We start from the raw sequence: 26,669 nt of genomic DNA on the forward strand, positions 1-26,669 counted from the left end.
TAGTTTCTTTTTGTTTCAAAGTTATCATAAAGACTATTCATTCTGAGTTCAGGAGAAAATATTTAGCAGTACTTCCCATTAGACGGTTTTCAATTTGTGTTTTTTCATACGAACATCCACACTTACAGACACAAGAGAGTCAGAAAACAGAGGCAAGAGACAAGAGACAAACACAGCATTCAAAGTAATGGTTTTAAATAATGGTTTTTTTTCCTTCAAACTGTTTTCTTTTTCCTGTATTTTCCAAAATTTCCCCCATGAATATTATATTGTAAGAAAGGGGAAAGTATTAAAACGCCATTAAGAATACAAATGAGTACTATATCATCATTAGTAACATTTTAACTATTAATAGGCAAATAAGCATCATGGTAGATCAAATGAGTATTATTTATACTTCCAATGTCCGACTGAGCGACTGAACTGAACTGAACTCAACTGAATGTCTTATTATTATCAGGCTAATAATTGCAGTAAGCTAGTAACTACACATATGTGTGTATAAATACTAAAATATGTATACCAAATGCTACCTGGGTAAAACCACAGGGATCAACTCAGGTACCTAATATTGAAATTAACTTGCTTAAAAAAACACTGTATTAGGGAAGAATGATTCTAGACATTAAAATCTATATTTAAAAGTGACTTCTCAATCTTAATGCCACAGATTTCAGAATATACTTTTATGATATAGGTAAAATTATCATGCTCCCTCTAAAATATTAATCTTTTAAAAACTTATTAAAAACAATAACATACCCTTATAAAATACACACTGAAAAAAGACAGTTGTCTCAGGTAACAAAGTTACTTAAGCCAGGAAAATCTGTTCCTTTTTAAAAATGTTTCTAACCAAAATAGCAGGGAAATAATTTTAAGAATACTTGCTCTGAAAGCTAGATAATGGACCATGTGACATTATTTTTCATCAGGGGATGGATGATGGTCTTCACTTACATTACCCTTATTTGCAAGCTGAACAATTATAGGTTCAATACTCATATTTTAAAACCAAGTTAGATGTTACTAGAGTAACATCAAATTTATGGTCTCAAATGGTATCAAATTTATGGTCAATAACCAAGAAGTCTAGTACTCCTAAATTCAACAAATACATAACTTTCATTTTTATCAAAAAATCTTAATGTATAGAAATGGGGAGGGGAGGTGGGAAAATTGGGTCATCTGCTTGGCTGTGTATTTGCTACCCATTAAAAAAAAAAAAAAAAAGAAAGCCCTTTCTGAATCTGAAAATGAAACACAAAGCATGGATAATGTCCTAAAGCAAGTAATGGTTCAGTACAGGAATTAATGCTGCTAAAGCCAATGTTATCATGTTTGATTACATAACATCTTAATTATAAAATAGCTACAATGCTAAAACAAAGAAAAAAACTACAGTTCTCCCTCCATAGCATAAGAAAACTAGTAAATTAACTATTGAAAACTACAGAAGAAACAAAATAACAAACCCAATGCTTGCCACTTTCTCTTCAGCGCTGCCATTACTAGCAAAAGTCCCTCTATCAAAAAATAATTTAAAAATTTGAGAGAGGAGGAAACAAAAAATATTTAATAGCATCTCCTTAGTAGAGAAGTTTAAATAAACTTACACTCAGGATGAAATGACTAGTAAATAGCAATAGATGTCCAAACTGTTAGGGTTTCGAATTCTAATTAAATGTAGCCCATTTTCTATTATGCCATAATGCTGTAGAATCAGAGAATTAATAATATCACCTAAGCTAAACGTCTACTAGTTAATATAGTTTATATGTATGATGACGTCACAAGTTATGCTACAAAAAGAACTAAATGCTGAATTAATATTTTAAAAAATATATTCTTGGTCATGGAAATTACATTTCCTTTGGTTTTACTAAAATTAAATACAAACTAACCAGTTGAAAAGGAGGAAACCAATGTACTCCTCTCTTAAACATACATATTCTTAAAAGCAATGTAAAGAAAACATCAGTTTAAATAGGAAATAACTGAGATTGAAGACATCTAAAATCTGAGGCTCTTTTAACCAGGCTTCCGCAGTAACAAGATTTCAGAAAAGAATAACCAAGCTACTTTAAAAAAAATTACCTTATATCAATCCACTTCCACTTATAAGTAAGTATGTACTGACAGTATGCTCATGGGCATATTATTTATGACCACTTATTTATACAGAGGACTGTGCTGATTATGTACCTTCTGTTTTCCTTTTCACTTTTCAAGAGAAGAATGTTAAAATGCTAAAATATTTAACCTGCTAGTTTTAAAAGTAATCAACAAGAATAAGAGGCACTGAAATATTGTATCTCATTCTTTGGCTCTCTCATTCAAGAAACATTAAAACCAAATAAATATTAAATAGCAATTTACCAGGTTTTATTGAGGGAGGAAGGGAGTCCCATAATCATTTTTAAAGCTTCTAACTTTAAAAATAATTCTGGATACTTAAAGATCAAGTTATGAAGATCATATAATAGCCAGATACTGAATACATTTTAAAAATATGGCACAGGCAGAAAAACTAAGCCCAAAACTCAAGCAGCCTGCTTACACGACATTAAAACCACAGAAATTGTATTAATGTTCAGAAACACCATATTAATTATTTTCTCTCCACATATTACTAGGTGATAGAAAAATTGTTGTTCAGCCGCTCAGTCATGTTGTGAGCCCATGGACTGCAGCATGCCAGGCTTCCTTGTCCTTCACTATCTCCCAGAGCTTGCTCAAACTCATGTCCATCGAGTCAGTGATGCCATCCAACCATCTCATCCTCTGTCTTCTCCTTCTCCTCCCACCTTCAATCTTTCTCGGCATCGCGGTCTTTTCCAATGAGTCAGTTCTTCGCATCAGGTGGCCAAAGTATTGGAGTTTCAGCTTCAACATCAGTTCCTCCAATGAACATTCAGGATTGATTTCCTGTAGGACTTACTGGTTTGATCTCCTTGCAGTCCAAGGGACTCTCAAGAGTCTTTTCAACACCACAGTTCAAAAGCATCAATTCTTTGGTACTCAGCCTTCTTTATGGCCCAACTCTCACATCCATACATGACTACTAGAAAAACCATAGCTTTGACTAGACGGACCTTTGTTGGCAAAGTAGTATCTCTGGCTTTTTAAAATGCTGTCAAGGTTTGTCATAGTTGTTTTTCCAAGGAGCAAGCATCTTTTAATTTCATGGCTGCAGTCACCATCTGCAGTGATTTTGGAGCCCGAGAAAATAAGTTTCCATCGTTTCCCCATCTAATTGCCATGAAGTGATGGGGCCAGATGCCATTATCTTCGTTTTTTGAATACTGAGTTTTAATAGAAAAGTACCCCTGATATACTTTTAAAAATTCTAATTGTTTTAAGTTTTAAGAAAATTAAGGACTATATACTTTTTAATCAAAAGCTATTATTACATCAACCCTACTACCAAATTCTTTGATGCATTCTGAGTGATGCTGGCCTTCAATTTCAATAACAGTTCAGACCAGTACTATTATGGGGTTGGAAAACTGAACTACAGAATTTTGATCACCTGTGGTGTTTTCCTATTACTGAACACTAATAGATACAGCTCAATATTCTTGTAATCTTAACTCAAAATTTTATACTGCATTTGTACTATGTACAGATAAAGTGGAAGGATAAATTCTACAAATATTTTCTATAGAAGTATTTTTCATTGCAGTGGTGGCGCGGGGGTGGGGAGGAGGGCGGGGAGTAGAATGAACAGAAAACAAACGAAGCATTACTTTGAAGGTAGAAGAAGCTATAGGAATAAACCCCTAACACTGTTGAAAGATAAACTGAAGACCTTTGTGTATAAAAATGCAGACTCTTGACAATCTCCCAAATTCAATCAAGAATTAAAGCATTCTCTGTATATTATACTTCCTCAATACAAGATAACCAATATTTAAATTAACCAAATTATATTTTTTAGGTAAGCAACTTTTGCATGGCAGAACATGTTCCATAAATTTCTACTGATTCCATATAGATTTGATTGTGTCATCAATCCAAGGTGCCACCAAACCCAATGCATTCCTCTTTAATATGTATAAAACTTCTATTTCCTGTCTGTGAACTTTATAAGGCTCTGCCACATTCAATACCAGTACTAAACACAAGCTTTCTGTGAGTCGTTTTTCACAAAAAAGCTAAGGTGTTACCACAGCCCGAGAGTTGGAACACAACAAATCTACGCTGCAAGATGAATACCAGTGACTGACTTAGCTAAGTGACTAGTTTCCACACATGCAAGTCAGATTTGGATCGTAACAAAATTAAACATTATTTCCTGTTAACAAATCCTCTTTAAGAAGAGTTTAAAAACTCAAAACTCTGAACAGAAAAATCTATCAAGACTCTACTGTACTTTAGAAAGAACGGTCACAACAGTAGGAAATGTAATGCAAAAAAAATTAATCTAAGAACTTTTATCAGTAACTGATACTAACCAATTTATAACGTACTTTCTCTTTTAATCTCTAAAAACACCCATTACAGATTTTCAGTATTCCAAATGATATCTTTATCTAAAGATTACAGGCTCAAAACCAGCACTCCAAAGCCACACAATTTCACAATGTGTGTTAAAAAAATAACTTGGTTCCTTGCTTTGGTAAATTTACTGAACATTCCATGAAAATTTCCAGTATTGATTATCAGTTTGCATAAGCCAAAACGAACCAGACCCACATCTAATATTTCTGAGATTTCTGATTTTTTCATCATTTAAGTGTAAAGTGGTCCTAACATGTACTAGTAGAAATAATAAATCTTACTAATTTCCTCCCCCCACAAAAGAAAAACACAGAAAAATCATTATTCTATGGTTTATGCAGAATTCAAGGTCAGGAAAGGGCAAAGTCATTAAAGAAGCCAACATTCCAAATTTAGTTTCAAATAGCAAACTTTGTACCAGACTAGAATGTATAAATAAATTGATCACTGGAAAGATAAAAACTTAACAGAAGCAGTAACTAAAATACCTCATTTTATACGAAAGATCATTAAATATTTATAGTCCAACATAAAGTCTTTTGGGAAACACATTAGAAACCACATATAATTTTATTTCAATGCGTCAAAAAAATATAGGAATTGATCCAAAAAAAAAAACACCTTAAATTGGGAATTGGGATGGTAGTTGGATTTCTGCCCCTTGAGAGTCTGTCATTTAATTCTTTTTTCCAAAATGTACCACCTCTTCATCACTACTAGTGTGATAAACTGGCAACTTTTCAAGGAAGTAGTTTGGTAATGTATGTAACAGATGTGCAAACGAAAACTATATGGATCAGATAAGTCAAGAAAAACATCCTGATGTCCACAACTAAATTATGACCTGTAGGAGGAAGAAACTATAAAACTATTTCCCTTCCCGTACAACTTCAGAGGTTAGCAATACCAAATTAAATAATCCATTTGATGGCAGCCCATATTCAGACATTAAAACGGGCTTGGGCTTTGACTCTGACTCTAGGAACTGGTCCAAAACACAAGGCCACACTAGAGGAAAACATTGTACAAACACTAATTTTCACAATCTGCTTCATCTTTTATGGCTATTTTGTAGAAAATATGTATAGTAATTGACCAATAATTTATTAGAAATGAATTGGGCCCATATCTTATCTCTGATCCCTGGACAAATCAACCACTTATATGTCTCAGCTACCTAACCTGAAAGGTAGTTCCTATGTATTACTGAGATTAAATTGAATGACATGTAAGGCATTTAGCACACATGGTTATTTTTCTGCCAGTATTTATCATTTTTAGTTTGAAGATACTCTTTATATGGCCCCTTAGAATATACTGCATTAATACTTATTACTTACCTATGCTATTCATTGTTGTGGAACTTTACAGTCAAGGTAACTGGCAGCCTATCTGACCCACAGTATGCATGTTGAAATGAAGAGTTCAAAGACATAACTGCACTTCAAGGCAGGATGACTATTATTTAAAAGTGGCCAAAGATCTGGAAATGAGTTTCTCTAAGGGACAGGACAAGTATCAATACAAGCCATTTTACAAATAGAGTTTGTATTTTGAAGTTCACTCTCTTTAATCTCAGTACCACCAACCATGTGCTAGGGTTTTATTTTACATTAAGCAGCAATTTCTCCTGTAGTGGTAATATGATATCAGCTGATAATGTCTTTAACATTTTCTGGGATTTACTAAACTCACTCATCTGTATCAGCTACTAGAGTCAGACATCCCAAAAGCAAATTATATGAAAAACAACATGTTTAGGTTATTATAAAAAGAAACTTTCTTAGCATGAAGTTTATATCCACAATTTAGATACTGGAAGTCGTAGAGTCGTAGAATCTTAAGCTTTCAAAATGCCAAAAACACAGTCCATGTAATTGATTCCATGAAGTGTCTACCTCAACAAAGGACGTTAGAAAAGCCACTACAACCAGTTTCTCCATTCGGTTTCCTGTGTAACAGCACAAATTATTATCCTAGAAAGTGTCTGGATATTCACAGGTCTTACATGGAAGCCCTTCTCTCTAGCACAAGTGCTGCTAACACGAACTAGACAGCAGATGATAGGATTAGAGAAAAGCTTTCCCAACATAGGCTAGTCCCATGATGCTACAAATTATTATTTCCAGAGAGGCACTCTGGCAGCAATAAGATTTGAGGAGGGTGGCAAAATGGAAGACTTTTATTGTGTGTGGTTCAGGAAAGCAGAATAAGAAGCCGCTCCTAACATGTTGCAGCAGTGTGCTTGGAACAACATAGCAACAGAACAGGCAGAGGGAGCCACCACTAGGAAATTCTTCCCTTCATGGCCTTAAGAAAGAAGCTCTCACAATACAAAATTGTATGAACACTAACTACTACCAACTATATAAAAATACGTGTGCATGTGGACAAAGCCTAAAGTAAAAAAGCCCATAAAAAGTGTTGGGGTGTAGGCACACATTTAAAATTTCATTTATACAATGAAAAACAACTAATTTTGGGGGGAAGAAAAATAGTGCTTGTACATACAACTTCTTTACACTTGCTAGGGAAGTGCCCGCAGGCTGGGCTGATTTAATTCGGCCCAGGATCGGCTTCCACTCCTCTGGCTCAGCAGCCTGTGTGCTGTATCAACGCCCAGTGTGCACAGATAAAAGCTTTCTGAAAAGACAGCTATGGATAGTAGATAGAAGTATCAAGTTACTCTTGGCCCCTTGGCTCCTGAAGGATACTGCTGCCTTGAAAGGGGCCTGTTCTCAAGCAATGAATGCAAAGCCCAACCCAAAACCATTTTCTATTTCTAGCTGACTTTTTTTTTTCCCCTTTAACACATATCTCTGTAACTGTTAAGATTTTCCGTTTTTATTTTCTTCTGAAACAGTACTCTAGTGTTTTGCGAAAAATACTCTGGGAGACATTAATAGGTGTTATGTGAGAAATGTGTTCCATGGTGAGGTTTAGGAAATGTTACATAAAACAAAGGCAACTTTATTACTGCAGCACTTCTTGGAGACTTTACTATTCTCATGTGCATAATGAGTCTCCAAGAGGAGACTATATTAAATATTTCTAAAACTTTGGGGACAACATACCTTTTCCCTGGAGCATTTCGTAAGTGTCCCAAGAAACCCATTTCAATGTATTTTTTTTAAATGGCCCTTTTCCCCAAAACTTCTAAAAATATTGTCAGCTGATACCTTTTATCTTACCATTGTTTTTACTTTTTATTATTTCTCATTTCTAACTTAATGAATAGCTTTTCCTTTAATCTTTTATGTTTTTAAACTGTTGGTTGGCTTTCAGCCTTTTACCTTGCTTTACTTCTTACCTAGTTTTATCATACTTAAAAAAAAAAAAACAAAACCTTGATTGATCTTTATTGTTAATGTTAGTTTTCTTTTTCTTTTTTCAATATGGCCACATCATGCAGCTTGAGGGATCTTAGTTCTCTGACCAGGGATCAAACCATGGCCCCAGCAGTGAAAACACCAAGTGCTAACCACTAGATCACCAGGGAATTCCCTCAATATTATTTTAAGTCTCATCTGTTTTATTCTTTTTGAACCCTTTCTGCATTGGGTTTTTAAAATGTTTAAAACTTTACTCCAACCTCTCCAAAGTTTTCACTTTATTTTAGCTTTAATTTTTAATTTCTTAATCTTCATTTAATAACCATGTTAAATATCTTATTTAAATATTTTTATTAGTTAAATATCTTTATTTCCTGCATATTTTACTTATTTTATGATATTTTATAATGCAGAGCTAAACAAAAAGAAACACAGCAAAGAGCTCAGGAAAAGAGATGGATGACCTCTCCCCACAGGCCTTACTCTCACACTAGTAGCTGCTTTTCTAGGCTCCCTCATGCAGACTTAACATTTTTCACAAGGATCAATACCCATATGAGACACCCCAACAGTCCCAAAAGTGGAAAAAATAACTACTCTTACAAATAAGAGCTGCTTTTTAACAAGAAAATGTCTCTATGTATTTTAAGAGGTAGCAACACGGAGGCAGCTTCACCATTTTTCACCCTGATACATGATCTCAGGGCACATGATAAAAGCTGGGCAGGCTGGGTGCAGTTGTTGGGATGTTTGGAGTTATCTTTGGGAGTCTCTTCCCACAGTGCCTACTTCCTATTAATTTCCAAAACCTGTTCATTCTGCATTAAAAATATAGGTACTCACCTCCAGCCTAGACTCCTACAAAAGCATTTAACAATCTCTCCAATTCAGGTGTATTATCCTTTCATTCATCCTCCAAAGCAAAACAGATTCATCTTCCTAGTATTTAGTGTTGGTCATGTTAGCTTACCACAAACTCATTAAATCCATCTTCCCCTGGAACATCTTCCTCCTCCTGTACAGTGAACCGTACCATCCAAGATTACAGTTTGAACATCACTATGGACTACTTCTCTCCCCTCTTCAAGCCAGCATCCGATCCATCCCCAGACCTTTTCAACTCCATTTTCTAAGTATCTCTCAAATATGCCCATCTACTTCTCCCACATGCACCTCCACTACCTTAGCCCAGGGTGACCATCATTTATCACAGGGATTATTGCCAACAACCATGTAACTAGTCTGCTTCCCATCTATCTCCCAACAGGCTAGAGCCAAAGTGAACTCCTGGTGAAATACAAATCATATCTATTTGACCTCCCGTTTTAAATCCAGCAAAGATTTCCTTATTACCTTCAAGATGAAGTCCACAATCCTTCATATGAGATACCAACTTATTTTTTCAGTCCCACCATTGCCATTCTCTCCAGGTCTTTGCACATACTTTCTTTCGCTTTTTAAATCCTCTGCCTATCCATCCCATCCCCCCCACCTAATTCCCACCTTATCACATTTTAGCTTAAATATTACTTCTTCCAATAAATCTTCTTTCAACTCTGGGGAACTGCCTATATACTCTACATAGCAAAGAACAGTATGTGCTTTCTATTACCTTGAACTAAAACAAAAACTAGGGCACTATATAATGGGCATGTTTGTTTCCTTGCTTTTCTCACCTTCTAGACTGAAAACATCCAGAGGACACAAATTTGTCTTTCTCACTTAAGAACCTCAGTACCTGGAACAGGTTTAGTGACAGCAGATGTTTAGTAAATATTTATTGAGTAACTGAGATTATAATTCTTAAATATTTCCTTTCCTCTGACTAAAAACGTCCTAATTGACTTTTGGTAGTAGTCCTCAACCAATCTCTCCAGCCTTTTCTCCCACTACTTCTGTTTCATTTACTTTATGAGATAATCATATTGTATTACTAGTTGAAATTTAAGCATGCTTCCCTGGTGGCTTAGTGGTAAAGAAGCCACTTGCAATGCAGGAGACACAGGTTCAATCCCTGGGTCAGGCAGAATCCCTGGAGAAGGGAATGGTAACTCACTCCAGTATTCTTGCCTAGATAATTCCAAGGACAAGAGGAGCCTGTGGGCTACAGTCCATGGGGTTGCAAAGAGTCAGACAGGACTAAGCAACTAACACTTCACTTTACTTTCTTACCTGACTAACTGTTCACTCCTGGAATCCCCACCTCTTCTTTCAGTTAAAATCAACCCTAGTTTTAAACAAAGATGCAGAAATGAAGTCTTCCTGACTTTTTCCAACCCATAATTTTCCTTTCCTATGAAGAAATAAACATTACATAAATAAACAAACTCTTATGAATTATATTCTGCCTTGTACAACAGCTATAACTGAGTTTAACTTCCTTAATATGTTTAAAAAGCAAGCAGAGTTGACTATTTGAGGACTCTGTTTATTTCCTCACCAAAATATATTTTCAACACCAAAATCAATATTCATAGCACTTTCGTGGTCATTTGTGAACAGTGTGCAGCAAAACTCTTGAGTTATCTTACAGTCCCAGATGAGGTCAAAAAGGTGAAGCTCTTGTTTTAGTTCTCATACTGTAAACAAATGTCCTTTCTCTGGTTTACTCAGTGCCGTATTTTTTCACATCTTCATGATTTCTCTTGATTTTGTTGTTTAACATGGCCCCCAAGCTGAGTGCTGAAGTGCTGTCTAGTGTTTCCAAGAGGTTATGATGTGCCTTATAGAAAAAACATCTTCATATAAGACATGTAATGTAGTTGGCCCTGGGTTCAATGTTAATGAATCAACAGTATATGTAATAAAGAAGGCATCTTTAAACAGAAATACACATAAAACATGGTTACTACTAACTGGTTGATGAAAATGTTGTTATCAGAGGCCCACAGGAACCTAATCCTGTATTTCCTCTAAGAACAAAGATTCAGTGTTTGCAGTAACTTTTAAAAACATAACTACTTCAATTAATCAGTACTGACTGTACTATATATTATGCATTTTTGTTTCCCTCTCAGTACCTAACAATGGATGCCTCACATAAAATGGGATACTTAATAACTGACCAGTGAATACATAAATGAAATCTATGATCTCTTGGTAACAGAGAGTAACAGAGAGGGGGGATGGAAGATAAGGATGTTGAGATTAAGATATGAATAGAGAGGACTAAAATAAACACCCACTGACCAACATATACACAAACAGAATGACATGAGAAGTAACACCCTCACAAAATTTCTTTTTAAAGAGCTGTCACAGGTGTTTCAATCCCAGGCTTTTTGGAGTCACAGTCAGAAAGGTTTGTTAATTTATTATAAGCCCTAAAATTAGCTTACTGACCCCCAGCAAAGACTTTAAAAGGTAAGATACCTTGGCCTAAGAGTTCTGTGTCCCATATAAATATATGAAAAGCTAAACATGAAATTTAAGGTTAAAAATTTTTTGTTAAATCTCTTACTCATGCTCAGTATCAACTATGAATTTGAAAGCATCATGGATTTCACTTTTCCAGATGCTGGAATTCTAATATACAAGCCTCCCTTTGCATGGCATCTTGTTAACTGAAACTCCTACATATTGGACCAGGCTCTCACTTTGCACCATCTAGTACCACAGAAGAACAAAGCAAAGCCAAGACAGTGTAACAGTAATTCTCATGTACTCCTTCCAAAGTAACACAAATAAGAGGCAAACACACACATTATATTGCCCACTTTACATTCTATTCCATAACTGTTATGCTATAATCATGATTTAAACCAGTGCTTGATTTAAACCATGATTTAAGCCATTTCTACTCAATGTCCCTACCTCAACCTCCAATCCATTATTCAACTCAGCACCAAGAGTAAGGTACATAGATGGGATTACTTCACTCCTTTGCTTATCAAAATTCCACTGCTTAATATACTTACATCCAAACTCCACGCAATGACCTACAAATCCCTGAGCCTACCGCTCTTCTTCTACATGCTCCTGCCATACTGTTCTCGAATATTCTCACCAGCTCCTTCCTTATTTGCTCACTCCATGAGTAAAACACTCCAAGAATAAAACATTCTTCCTTTACTTTGTGTGCTCTAAACTCTTTACAGACACCATATCCTCAAAAAGGCCTGCTGCTGCTGCTGCTGCTAAGTCACTTCAGTCGTGTCCGACTCTGTGTGACCCCATAGACGGCAGCCCACCAGGTTCCTCCGTCCCTGGGATTCTCCAGGCAAGAACACTGGAGTGGGTTGCCATTTCCTTCTCCAACGCATGCATGCATGCTAAGTCACTTCAGTCGTGTCCGACTCTGTGTGACCCCATAGAGAGCAGCCCACCAGGCTCCTCCGTCCCTGGGATTCTCCAGGCAAGAATACTGGAGTGGGTTGCCATTTCCTTCTCCAACGCATGCATGCATGCTAAGTCACTTCAGTTGTGTCCGACTCTATGTGACCCTATGGACAGCAGCCCACCAGGCTCCTCTGTCCACAGGATTCTCTAGGCAAGAATACTGGAGTGGGTTGCCATGTCCTTCTCCAAAAAGGCCTACTATCACCACCCTAAATGAAACAGCCCCATTCACCATTCTCTACTTCAGTCCCTTTTCTTCATAACACTCGAAAAATGTAATTATTTTGCTTACTTTTTCTTTTTAGTTATCTCTCCCCACCAAAACTTGCTTACAACAGTACTTTAAGTATCTGAAAGAGTTCCAAATGATCAGGGAACAGTCATTCTAAGTGAATGCATGCATGCACACATGCTAAGTCGCTTCAGTTGTGTCTGACTCTGTGCAACCCTACTGACTGTAGCCCACCAGGCTCCTCTGTCCATGGGATTCTCCAGGCAAGAATACTGCAGTGGGTTGCCATGCCCTACTCCAAGGATCTTCCCTACTTAAGGATTGAACCTGCATCTCTCTTAAGTCTCCTGCTGGCAGGCGGGTTCTTCACCACTAGCGCCACCTGGGAAGCCCTTGTAAGTGAATAAGCCAGGTTATCCTGTGGCTTCCCTGCAACCTTTAGTGTACTTCATTCTCCTTGTCATATGGGTAATCGACATGAGAAGCAGACCTATAATGTGAGTTTTCTTTATTAAGAGATTATCTAAGTATTAAGGATATATAACACATTCATTAAAAGATTATCACCATTTATTCTAACAAACTCATATCCGAAAAGTGTTATCATTCTAGGATTGTTTCTCCTGTGTTGCCAGAATGCCTCTGTATCTCTGCCCCCTTGTCCCCTCTGGCCATCTCTTTCTGAAAGTAAAGTGATGGATCTTCAGCCAAAAAAAAAAAACAAAAAACTTATCAGTCTAAAAAGAATGTTAATTATATAGTTATTGTTTTCAGCTTATTCCTTATATGTCTCAACATAGCCAAAGAGAGATTACCTATGTTAAATTTCAACACCAGGGCTAGATCTCCAGCAAATTTCTCAAGTTCTTTTAACTCTTAATGTTCATATTACTTGTATTTGTTTTAATTATTTATTATGTAATCTTGCTGCTTTTTACATTTATACATACAAAGTTAATTTTTTAATTGTTCAGAAAATGAGATTCTCGACATATGACCAGTTCTTTCCAAGTTAGGTCAGAAGGATTTCATATTCCAAATGAGTTATCTATTTGGTTTGGGGGTAAAGTAGGAATTAAGTTTACACTTAAGATAGATATCCTAAGATTATCTACAGAAAATTAGTCTTCAATACTTATTTCCACAAATGTCACAAACAAGTATTTTATATTTGCTTGCTAAATAAAGTGCCAACATTCAGCACTCTAATTAGAATAGTACTGCCATAATTAAGTGAGACTTAAATTACTCAGTAATCAGTTGCTAGTATAAACAATTCAAAAGCCAAACAGGAATTTAGTATGTGAATTACAGGTTGTAACATGAAATACCATTAGGAAAAGTACATTCTAGAGGGCATTTTATTGACATAATGACATTATCTAATATATACATACTTGTACAGAAAATGCTTTGCTATTTGTCTTTTCATACTTAAGTGATTTACAGAAAGCAAATTACATTGTTGGTAAGAGAATGGCAATGTAGCACCCTTCATAAATCTTAATGATCTTAAGGTTTAAAAATATGAAACAGAAATGTAAAACCTTAATTATTCAAAAGAAAAATACCACCGCCGCACTTCCAAAGAGGTCTTTATCCCATGTGCCAACTCTTTTACTGTAGGTGTTCCTACACATAGGAAATTCTAGCAACATCTTAACTGTGACAGAAAAATCTCTCTAGTCCACCATACATTTCTTTTAAAAATGTGTCCCACTGCTAAAACAACCAAAACCAGGGATCCTTGCAGAAATCGCCAACTCCAGGGCTCAAGTAGTGAAAAGACAGGATAAGCTTGAAACAGCTTGTGCCGGAATGTAAGAAAGTGCTCAGAAAAATTAAAGAGCATGACAAATATAATCATTCCTCCATTAAAGCATTAAAGAGTTTTAATAGAGTGAACATTGTATATTATGCTTTTAGATACAGAATGCATCAATTTTAATGTAATGGAAGTTTACAGTTAAAACATGCAATTTAGGCTCACCTGATTTTTTTATAATTAACGTCATTTTATTTCATAATTAAGTTACAGTAAAAAGGAACAATTAGTAATATAATGTATGCAAATCTTATTCTTTTGGTACATCAACCATCACACCCCTTGCCTCAACCATGTTAGCATGTCAAGCAATCTTATTCATTATTCATATTAGTAAAAAATCCTAAAAAAAAAAAAAATCCTAAAGGTTAAACATTTCAAGCAACTAATAGGCCAATCACAGCCTCAATGACTCTATAGGATTATTCTAGTTACAAAGTGTTCATGAAAAATAGTAATCTATTATTATTTTTAATGACAAAAGTTAATAAAAGCTAGTAAAATGTTACATGTAGATACAACAGTAATATTCTATTTATGACTCTGAATAACTAGAGCACAGATTCCCACTTGCCAGAATAACTTTTAGTGAAATATTCAGCATAAAACATTTATTTGAAAATTGTTCTGGAAATACCAGTCATTACAAACTCAACTATATATGTTATGACACACATTATCAATGCAAGCACAAGTTTCTCAAATGCCATTTCTAATAAATTTGAAAGCATATGCTCCTGAGGTCCCTATTTTTTTAAGTACAGGAATATTATTCCTATTCAAAAACCAGAAACAGTCCTACACTGTACTTAAAGCAGCTTCAGACTTGCATTGTTTTGTGTACAAGTTTACTTGGTTTTTTGTTTGTTTTGTGTACAAGTTTACTTGTGAAACTATCTTTCCTATTGCTCACAGCTGCTTAAGGTCACTTAAATAGGTTATTTAGTAAATCTGTTTCTTCTCAAAAAAGAAAGGACAGTGTGATGTCTATCTTTATCAAGAGATGTGCATGTTAAACTGGTTTCAGACGCAAATCAAATATCCCAGGGTATTAAAAAATGGATACAGCGTAAGAATTATTAGCATTATACATCCCGATTCCAGTTTTTACAGGTACAATAAAATAGTAGCTACTAAAATTTAATAGTAAAAATTTTGTTAAAGGGGTTTAAAGTTTATTAAAAAGTTTTGCCAACTTTTAAATTCCTACTCTTTGGAACTAATCTAAGGTGTGAGTTTTTGTTCACCTATATCTTTTAATTTTGGAGAAGGAAATGGCAACCCACTCCAGTGTTCTTGCCTGGAGAATCCCAGGGACGGGGGAGCCTGGTGGGCTGCCGTCTATGGGGTCGCACAGAGTCGGACACAACTGAAGCAACTTAGCAGCAGCAGCAGCATGACTAAACAAGGCCAAAGAACCAGAATTTATTGATAACACAATGGTAAACCTTTTTATAATATATTATCTCATTTAATTCTAACAGTCCCAGAAGGTAGTAGATCTTATCCCCATTCTATACAGAAATGCACAGTCTCTTGACTTATGTCTTCCCTCAAATTACTCCTTCCACTCCTCATTTAAAAACAAAATTGAAACTCAAAGAAGTTAGCTCAGCTTGGGCATACTCATAGCAAATTATCTTTTAAAATATTTATGTGGCAACCTATTTAAAATATCCTAGTTAAGATAATTTTATTAACAGTATTGGGCTTCCCTCATGATTCAGTGGTAAAGAATCCACCTGCCAGTGCAGAGGATACAGGTTCAGTCCCCCGTTGGGAAGATCCCCTGGAGAAGAAAATGGCAACCTACTCCAGTATTCTTGCCTGGGAAATCCCATGCAGCCTGGTGGGTTACATACAGTCCATGGGGTCGCAAAAGAGTCAGACACAACTTAGTGACTAAACAACAATTATTAACTGTATTATGAGACTCCTTCAAGAAAATAATGTAAAAGAAAGCACCAAAATTAGTTAAGCGTAAAGAAAAGCATAAAGCCCTTCTAAGAGGAGAAAATGATGAAACATCCTACACTGGGACAATATGTGAAAACTACACCTTTGTAGACACAAATGCTTGACATTGTACAATTTGACCACATCACTTATAGGTATTTCCACTTCTGTGATTAGGTTCAGATGTACTGCCTAATATCAAACACTAACTGAAAGAATATAAGAAATCCTATGAATAGAATGAGAAATCCTGTACCTCAGTGGTGATAGTTTGAGTTTATAGAACTACCTGTAAGTGAACTCTAATACTTGATGTTTTTAAATTTTAAGTGTTATTTAAAATTTTTAAATTAAGTCAGCAATATTTTCTCCCACCTTCATCCATGATTAAATTTAGATTTACCTAAGATCGGTTAAACTTAGATTTACTCAAATGACTTTCAAATCCCAGAAACCAGACTCAACTTTTCTGACATTAAAAAAATTGTTCCCAGAACCTTACTATTAAAATTTTGAAACCTATATAATTTATTTCCCCTCAAACTCTCAAACAAACACAGACCATCAAACACCTGGACTTTATTTAATCTGGACTATCTGGGGTAGAAGGGGAACTTCCTTTTGAAACAGAACAGCTCCTGAGACAGTGTCACTGATGTCATCCCCTGCCTGGAACCGCTCAGCAGTAGGTTCTCATTAGCAACCACATCATTTGACCCGTGTTTCAGATGTTTCATTCTATGTTTAATACCTTATTTGGCCTTATCGTCCTTTCAGCAGATACACATTTTTGAAATATCAGGATTTATCTATTTCATTAAACTTTTGCTCAGTCTTAATTGTTCTTTCCATTCCCTGAATTGCTATAGTATTTATACCTATACCACAAATTTGGCTATCATACCATCTTATACTATTCTGTATTTTTCATGTGCTTGCCATGTGCATCCACGTAACAGAACCACAAGCCGCACTGAACCGTAAGGTCTGTCACTCAGCTTACAGTGCTGTACAGCGCTCATGGGAGGTATTTAATAAGCACTCACCGAAGGATCCCTATAAGATTAGTAAGACTATCAGTCATGTATTTTCAGTTATTGTATACCATTTAGATATTTACAACCTAGGCCATCCTCCTTGGATAGGCACATACTGAACTAAGGAAAATTATTTTCAAACTACCCAATTTAAGCTGAGTGTAAGAAAAGTTGGGAAACTTTGGACATAAATCAGGGATTAATACAACACAGTACTACAGGCACAGCTAACTGACATAAAGATCAAAGAACGGAGGGAAATTTATTAAACCTGTGGAAGCTGATTACAGGGTAATTTTGAACCTATGATACAGCTTGTGACTGTCATGAACTTTTTCTTAGGATTAATTACAATAAGTAAGCTCATTAAAATAGCTAAGATTTCCTTTTCCACTGACAAAAACAACTGTTTGCTTCTCAATCATTGAAGGGCATCCTACTCACAGACAATATTCAGAGGCTAGAAAAATTTTCTTTTATGATCAGTATATATAGGGAAAAAAAGAATAAATGCTTATTGAATTTGATTCAGAAGCTTATAAACTTCTTCCAAGTAATTTTTAACTGGTTTAAGGCATTCACCAGTAATTCACCTTTATTACAGTAATGTCTTGTACAAGTCAGCAAAAGCTGTGAAATATATGTTCTAAAAGCAGACACTAGATTTAAATCTAGATTCTATTTTCTAGATGTGTGATTTCAGGCAAGTTTCTGGACTTCTCTGTGGCCAATTTTCTCAACCACAAATTAATATTAATAATGCTGTCACTACTGTTACTGGCACATGGCAAATACTCAATAATGATTTATTAGAAGTATCTGGACTTGCCCTCAAGAGGGTTACATCCCAGAGGCAGCAGATGGACAGATGTAAATAAAAGTAGCAGAAGTGGCTTGTGCTGAAATAATAGCAGAGCAGCTTGTGTGAATGCAGGCATTTTATCATACTGACACAGAACAGTGAGTGAGGAAGAGTGGTGGTAGATGAGGTCAGAGAGAGCAGCAGAGCTAGACCACGGAGAGGCTGGTAAACAGCAAAATAGAAAGTGGCTGGAGAGTTATGAACTACTGTGACTTAAACAGTTTTAAAGAATCACCCTTGTTGCTGTGTGCAGATTACAGGATTAAAATTTTTATTTGGCTTCGTAAGAAATGAGCCACACTTCAGAAACCCATTCAGTACCAAACTTATAACTATAAACCAAACATATCATACCATTATGGTTTAACTGTTAATAAAAAGTTTTAATCATACAACCTTAAGTCACTTTTAAAAGTTACAAGTGATGAATGTTCTTTAATGATTAGTTAATATTGCATGAAAACAAATAGCAAGAAAAACAAATTGAATTTTCAATGTGTATCTTCTTTCTATTACAAAAATAAAGGCTATCTAAGGGAATTCCCTGGTGGGCTAGTGGTTAGCACTCCACACTTTCACTGAGAGGGTCTGATTCAATGCCTGGTGGGAAAACTAAGATCCCACAAGCCACAATGGGTACAGCCAAAGAGAAAAACAAAAGCAGGGCCAGGGTGGGGTGGGTCGCCGGTATTTAGATGCGAATTTTTTTTTTTTTTTGACTGAAAAATTTTACCTGATGAGTTTGTGTGGAAGTTATAAAAAGTTGGGCTTCCCTTGTGGCTCAGCTGGTAAAGAATCTGCCTGCAATGCAGGAGACCTAAGTTCGCTCCCTGGGTTGGGAAGATCCTCTGGAGAAGAGAAAGGCTACCCACTCCAGTATTCTGGCTTGGAGAATTTCATGGACTCTATAGTCCATGGGGTCGCAAAGAGTTGGACACGACTGAGTGACTTTCACTATAAAAAATTATTCATAATTAGAATTATGTATAACTTACTCTCCAGGTGTGTGCACGTGTGATCAGTTGTATTTAACTCTTTGAGACTCCATGGACTACAGCCAGCCAGGCTCCTCTGTCCATGGAATTTTCCAGGCAAAGAATACTGGAGTGGGTTGCCATTTCCTTCTCCAGGGGATCTTCCCAACCCAGGGATCGAAACTTACTCTCCTGAGAATTTATAAACTAAGCAAAATTCCTATGTCAAAACACTCCAAAACAGGGCTAACTGGACTTAAGTACAAAACACACCTGGCTATTGTTGCACATTAACAAAATTATTCATATTTAATAATTCATTAGCTAGATCTATCCACAGCCATGAGGAGCTATCAACTGGTTCCAATGTGAGAATGCATTATGTTACTCTACTTATATTTAATTTTCTGGCTAATGGACTCTGGTAAGACAAAATGATTTCTTACCAACTTGGGACAGTGTGTCGAAAAACTGGAAAGCACACTGCAACGTGCTTTCCTTGTAAATGTGTGTTCACTCAGTTGTGTCTGACTCTTCACAACCCCATGGGTGCTGCAGCCCACAGGCTCCTCTGTCCATGGGATTTCCCAGGAAAGAATACTGGAGTGTGTTACCATTTCCTTCTCCAGGGGATCTTCCTGACCCAGGGACTGATCCCATGCCTTCTCCATCTCCTGCATTGGCAGGCAGGTTCCTTATCCACTGAGCCACCTGGAAAGCCCCCTTTCTTGTATATACTGCTCATCTACTATCAGAGATTATGAATTGGGTATCACATTTTAGAGTTACTTTTCTTGATTCTGTTCAGTTTCTTTAAGGATAGATTGTCCACTTCAATTTGCCTTCATAAATCTTTATGTATTTTAGAAGAAATATTTTATATTAGCAGCATCTTTAAAACCTTGAGAAATACAAAACAAGCTGAAAAAAAATTAGCAGATGGAAATTGCAATATGTCTTTCCAAAGACTTTATTCCTCAACGTGTCTTTCAAAAGAGTTTCTGTAATATGCTTTACGATATTAAAGGCATTTGTGATTTGCTAAACACAACACAAGGCACACATAACAGATATTTTTATGAGTTCTATGGGTTGTTTAATGTGTCTATTTAGGTGAATACACATTGAAAATAATGATTTATAGATTAAGACACAGTTCTTACACACTCGTAAATAATTTAGTTTGACATTTTCTTTATTCCTTCAAACACTATATTCTTTTGATTTTTTTCTACATTATAAATTGTTCTAAATTATTTTGTGCTTTGCACAATAACAGTAGCATTTCAAGAGTTTATGTCAAGCACTATGCTAAGTGTTTCACATAAATTTAATCCTCACTAGAACTCAGTAAAACAAAATACCATCCTATTTTATAGATGGGAAAGTTTGGAGATATTGTCCTAATCCCCAGGATCACTATTTCTTAGTGATGGACCTCGGATTTCAATCCAGTTCTGATCTCTGAACCACAAACTTCTTCCCAGATTCACTCAACACCAGATGGAAGTGCCTAAATATAAGACAGTGCATACAGCTAGCAAAGTAATATAAAAATATATACAGGGACTAGCATACATAATTAGACTTAACAATGAAAGGTCATAAGAAGTGACACCTTAAAAAAAAAAAATAGTTAAGTATACGTCCCAGAATGTTAGGTAATGTCAGCTAAGACTAAAAAGAACTAATCTTTATACATAAGACTCATTAAAAGTACTACAAATGTACTTTGACTCCATGAAGTAGTCCTGTTGTCCCCAAAATTGGAATTTGAATTTATCAAGTGAGTAGATACAATTACCAAATTGCAGGACATATAGACGTTAGAGAAACAAACAACCCTATGGGAACCAATTAACAAAATCCAAACTGAAGAAAATACAAAAAACTTAATTTCTTCAACAAATAAACAATAAGAGTGGAAAAAGAAGACCGGGATTGAACCTACACAAAAACAGAATCAAAAGATACACCCACCAACTCAGAGAAACATCAAAGAGGAATCATGAGGTAAATGAGAAAGGAATGATGACTGAACATTCGATATAAAGAATCATCTTTTTTAAAAGGTATGATAATGATATTATGATTATAATTAAAAAAAAGATGACTCTTTACCTTTTGGAGATTGATACAAATGAAATGATACATTGTCTTGAATTTGCTTCAAAATAATATGGAGTGGGGACTGTAGGCAGAAACACAGGTAAACCAAGACTAGCCAAACTTTGAAGCTAGGTCTGTGTAAGCAGGGATTCACTACCTCCATTTTTGGATCTATTTGAAATTTTCCAAAATAAAGGCCCCAAATTAAATTCCAATTAGATCTAAATATGAAACATAAAATTTCTTCAAGATTAAAAAAAGTTACATAAGCTGTCTATACTCTTCTTTTTTTTCTTAAAGGAAATATTAAATAAACATTGGAAATAAGAAGAAAATAACACAAGAGCACAGAAAAAGGGTCAACTATGGAGCCATACTGTAAAACCTAGGAGTATTAGTTAGAGGTACTTAAAAAAGCCAAATACTTTTAGTGGATGTATCAGTAAACAGATGAAAAACTACTTAAAAACACTAGGGCACAGGAAAATATAAGAGGCATCTAAGAGCTTTTAAAAACCACCTTGGCAATAGTACTAACTAGACTAAAGTACAGAAAAATCACTCCTAAGATAACGCTCACAAAAGAGAAAACTCATCTTTCTTTGGAATTAAATTCTTAGTATTTACTTGTGTCCAGTTACTAGAAGAGAGGAAGAAAGGATAATGAATTTACTGTTTCAGCAATAACAACTGGTTTAAAGAAAATTTGATATGGTGAGGCTAGAAAGCTGAAAATCACTTTTATTTTCAAGTTCTAAGAAGCAAACTGAACAGAGATTTACTGGTAAGACAGGGAAATTAGGGGGAACACATCTGAGGACTGAAAGGGAAAACCAATGATAAGTTCAAGTTGTAGCATATCTGTAGTGGCAAATTTTTTTTAAGACAGGTATTGTATTTTTCAAGTCCAGAAAATACAGTACTATTCCAATAAATAATAAATGTATTATCTGGTGAAATAACTGAATGAAATATTTTCTATTAAAAGTGAAGGGTTCTCCTTCTGGGGTCAGCTAGACTAGAAATTTGCACAATTCTATTATGTTATGCAAACATTTAGAAATTAAAAACATGCAAATACACCAACAAAAATCATCTTAAAGGGAAAAAAATGCAAGCTATGCTTAAGAGAATAACTTAAAATGGACAATCTATAGTAACTGATAGTGCTGTTTGAATCACTATCTTAAAAAGAATAAGGGCCACTGATGAAATAGATTTACCATTAATATTATTCCTTGCATGAAAGAGAAGGATTAGCTGGCCTTGAACAGTAAGTAGTAATAAGTGGTTTGATTCACCACTACCAGGTTACCTTCACTGCATTTCCAAAATTTGAAGAAGACAACAGAACTGCAGCAACTTTCAGTTTATACCAAAAATGGGATAACAAAATATAAAAGTGCTCAATTTTATTTCAGCATCACATGAAGGGAGGCAGGTCAAAGGATGACAATGGTCAAGCTAGTCCCAGTTGGTGGGAGTGGTGCCACTTATCCTTTCCTGCCACAGCTCCCTTTACTGCAACTTGAGTACATGTGGGAGGAAACTGGCACTCCAAGCTCTGGTGAGCTTTTGGTTTTATCTGCCTTTCCTCAGTTCCACAATGTCCTGCAAAACAGAGGCATTTAATACCACGAGCAGGTTCAAAACTTGTGGAAAGTATCTCCCTAACCCTCCATGAAAGTTTTCAAAATCTCAAAAGTCATAAAATATATCATCACACTTAAGAACTGCCATCATACTGGATCTAACAGTGCTTCAGAGGACACAAGAGCACATTTTTCCTTCTGAAGTAAACTTCATTGGGTAGGGATATATACTAAATAAAAGTCCTAATTTTCCAGTCATGGATTGCACTTATTTACTGCATAAAGCAATTAAATATAACATTTATTGTCACATAAAAAAATTGTCTTTTCAGCTGCAACTGTCTCTGGTGGATAATGACTTTCTAAAATTTATCTGCTGTTATGAAATACTTATTCCATTTTTTCCCCCGACAGAAATTTATATCTCCAAAATGCCAACAAGGCTGGAAAGTCATTCTAGTACAATCCCATCATTTTAAAGATAAGGAATCCAAGCTCTGGAGAGTCATATTATTCTGCCTCAAATTATACATATGGCTAATTTAAAATGCAGTATCAGAATGTGAACCCAGGTCTCCCCAAACCTCTAGCCAGTGCTATATCATATAAAGCCTCATTTCTATTCAACACAGCTCTCAGAGCAGTCCTTTATCACTTTATTGTTTCCTCTTTTGCAAGTTTCCTCATCACCTTATCCCCTTGATAATCTGAATAGCTATTCTACGGATCTGTTTCACTTCCATTATGGCAATTTAAGATGAACAGTCTAAATGGGTATAGTGCCACAGGTACTGGTTTTGTAAAATGTTTGTATTTGGGGTGGAAGAACTATTTCTTTTCTGTCAGTGAAAGATGAAAATTAAGTACTCATCAGTAAAATAACCTCATGTTCTAATCCTAATATGTGTCAGACCCCACTGAAAGTTTTAAAAAAAAGTCCTTGGTGGCAACATTCTTACATGTTCTTGAGTAACTTGGTTTAAGTTTCCATTCTTTTTAAAATTTTTTAAGATACTTATTTATTTGGCTGCAGGTAGTCTTAGTCGCTGCATGTGGGATCTAGTTCTCTGACCAGGGATGGAACCCGGCTGGGCCCCCTGTACTGAAGCCCCAAGTCTTTTGTCACTGGACCACCAGGGAAATCCCCAGGTTTCCATTCTTATTTCGGTGGTAAAAAGGAAGACTGAAGTTATTTTTCAACAGCAGTTCTTCTATTAGATTGACTTGATAGCTATGTATATGACAAATTTAATCTGAGATACTTGAAACTTAGTAACAAAGGTGAGAAAAACAACATGAAAAGAACAAGAATATTGACTTGTCTCCTGAAAAAGTGCACCCTGTCTTCAAACTTTTGAGTACCACAAATTTAGTCCCCTAAGATAAGAAGGTGCTTTATTAGTGATTTTTCTTCCACCGACCTCTGGTTAAGAAATAGTTTTGTAGAGATTTTTGGATCTTCAGAGACAGTTTAAGCTGGTATCCTTTACACCATATATTAAAGAACAACTAATAAACTTGGATTAAAAAAACAAAAACATGACTTTATTTTTACCTTTGGAAAGCAAAGGATATATAAATAGCAAAACAAAACCAAAATAAAGGACTGAGGACTTAATGGTCAAATAAATGGTTGACAAAGCAAGACCACCAAATCACTTTTCAAACATGGAGCTTTTCTCTTAATGAATTTTAATACTACTCTGCAGAACATGTGCTATAATTATCAAAAGCATACTGATCTAAACTTACTGCATTATGGCCTTTATATGCTATTTAAGTCCTTCGCCCTTAATTCTCACAACATTCTAAGGTAAATATCCATCACTATTTTCATATTTCACCTGAGAAAACTGGGACACTTCAAGGTTAAGTAATTTGCCAAGGTTATAGAGCTTGAATCCAGCTCTGCAGGTTCAGAAATCTGTGCCCCTTAGGCACTCTACTGCATTCTCGGTAGCACAGAAAACTTGAAAATACAGTCAAACTCTATCTGAGGCATTATCCAAGCCACTGAATTTTTTCTTATTGAAGTATAATTGATTTATAATATTAGTTTCAGGTGTACAAACAGTAATTCGATAATTTAACAGAGTATACTGTTTAAAGTTATTATAAAATGGTAGCTGTATTTCCTATGCTGTACATTATATGCTTGGATCTAATTTATTTTATACATAGCAGTTTACAATAAGTTATTTTTTGAGGAGTCAAGAAAGCCAAGAATTTGCCATCCTCACTTCCTGATTTTAGGTTGGATGAGTGGCACAAATGAACTGTTTCTGCCATTACACTTATTACATCCTCACTAAAACCCGAAAAGAAGGGGACTAGTTAAATTCTTAAACTTTACTTCCTGCTGTCCTAGAAGTCCTTACTTAATCACTGTTATAATCTATATGATACACTCAATGTAAGTGTTAAGGTTTCCCTAGGGTAGTAAGATACTAAAGTGATCACTTAAAGAATATCAGCTATGCATTACTCATTTTACCTGTCAGTGTACTTACAAGTAGATCAACAGGATATAAACCTAGGTTGTTTCCTTCTTTAGGAGACATTTCTTGTTAATTCATTCATTAGTTAATTAAACCAAATGGAAAAAATGGCCCTCCAAAAATGAAATGTAGTGAAAACGGAAACAGAGGAAAGGAATCACAGTAAGTTACATGGTGATCTACTCTCACTAGTGTTAGAAAACCAAAGGAGAGAGTCTGAGTAACTTCAGTCTGACCACAATGGCCACTTGTTACACCTACCACCCACTGCAATACCTTAGGCTCATTAGTAATTAAAAGAAGCTCAGCAAGGTAAAGGACACATCCCAATCAGGCCTAAGGTCTCTACAACACACGCTGAGGAGCACCGGGAGCCACTGAAGTAAGTTCCCCCACCCTCGAGCTTTCACTGCTGCCCAGGAAGCAGACCAAAAACCAGGGGCCAAGACAGTTCTCCGGCCAGGGCAGTGACCCAGCTCGAGACAACCCTGCCCCCGCCCCTGATCAAAGTGTCCGCGCCTAGAGGGGTGGGGAAGCTGGAGGGTGAGGAAGGCCTGGATAGGAGATAAGGAGACCAAGATGTTTCCACAGAGAAAAGGTCCCTTCGATTGGCGGATCGGGACGCGGCCCCGGGCCGAGAAGAGAGTCGCCCGCCGCCATGATAGGGCCGGCCCATCTGGGGGGCGTGACGCGGACGGCCCGGAGCGCAGAACCGGCTCCCCTTTCCCCCCGCCCCTCCCCCGCGTGGGCCTCGGCCACAACTGCCCCCCGATACTCACGCTTTGTCCACCAGCTCCCGCACCTTCCACATGTTCAACATCTTGCCCGAGCGGGCCGGGCTTCTACCTCCCTCTCCTGTACCCCACGGACTCCGGAACACTTCCGCGCCGGGGCAGATCCAGGCCGGGGTCGCTGCCGCCGCCGCCGCCGCCACCCGCCGCCTCAAACTCCCCCAGTCAGCTCCTTCTCTTGCCACAGCCGCGGCGCCGCCAGTGACACGTCGAGACGCGGGGGCAGAAGCGCTGCGTGGAGCGGAAGTGCCTGACTTTCCGCCCGCTGCGCGCGGGGCACGCTGGGACTTGTAGTTCTCTGTGCGCCAAATTAGGCTGAAAGTTTCAGAGGAAAGGTAAAGTTAGGACTCTTCGGTAAAAGAGCTCCCCGGATTCTCCGCACCGCTACGCAGTAGTCATTATGAATGTGAAAGTTGGGCCATAAAGAAAGTCGAGAGACGAAGAATGATCCTTTTGAACTGTGGTGTTGGAGAAGACCCTTGAGAGTCCCTTGGACTGCAAGGAGATCCAACCAGTCCATCCTAAAAGAGATTAGTCCTGAATGTTCATTGGAAGGACTGATGCTGAAACTGAAACTCCAATACTTTGGCTACCTGATGCGAAGAACTGACTCATTAGAA

At 36.5% G+C, this 26,669-nt stretch overlaps 1 protein-coding gene across 2 annotated transcripts in view; it reads right to left on the reverse strand.

The window, feature by feature from the left end:
- CLINT1 (clathrin interactor 1) overlaps nt 1-26,280 on the reverse strand; it is a 58,157-nt gene extending 31,877 nt beyond the window's left edge. The window contains exon 1 of one of the 2 annotated variants that reach the window (XM_043913418.1): nt 26,038-26,280. In XM_043913418.1, coding sequence (XP_043769353.1) covers nt 26,038-26,078 — 41 coding nt within the window. In that variant the 5' untranslated portion in view covers nt 26,079-26,280. The remainder of the gene's footprint in view (nt 1-26,037) is intronic. The other variant, XM_043913419.1, reaches the window with a different exon arrangement.
- Nucleotides 26,281-26,669: the final 389 nt, after the last annotated feature.

The sequence above is a fragment of the Cervus elaphus genome, chromosome 9 (assembly GCF_910594005.1).
Source record: "Cervus elaphus chromosome 9, mCerEla1.1, whole genome shotgun sequence".
NCBI classification, from domain to species: domain Eukaryota; kingdom Metazoa; phylum Chordata; class Mammalia; order Artiodactyla; family Cervidae; genus Cervus; species Cervus elaphus.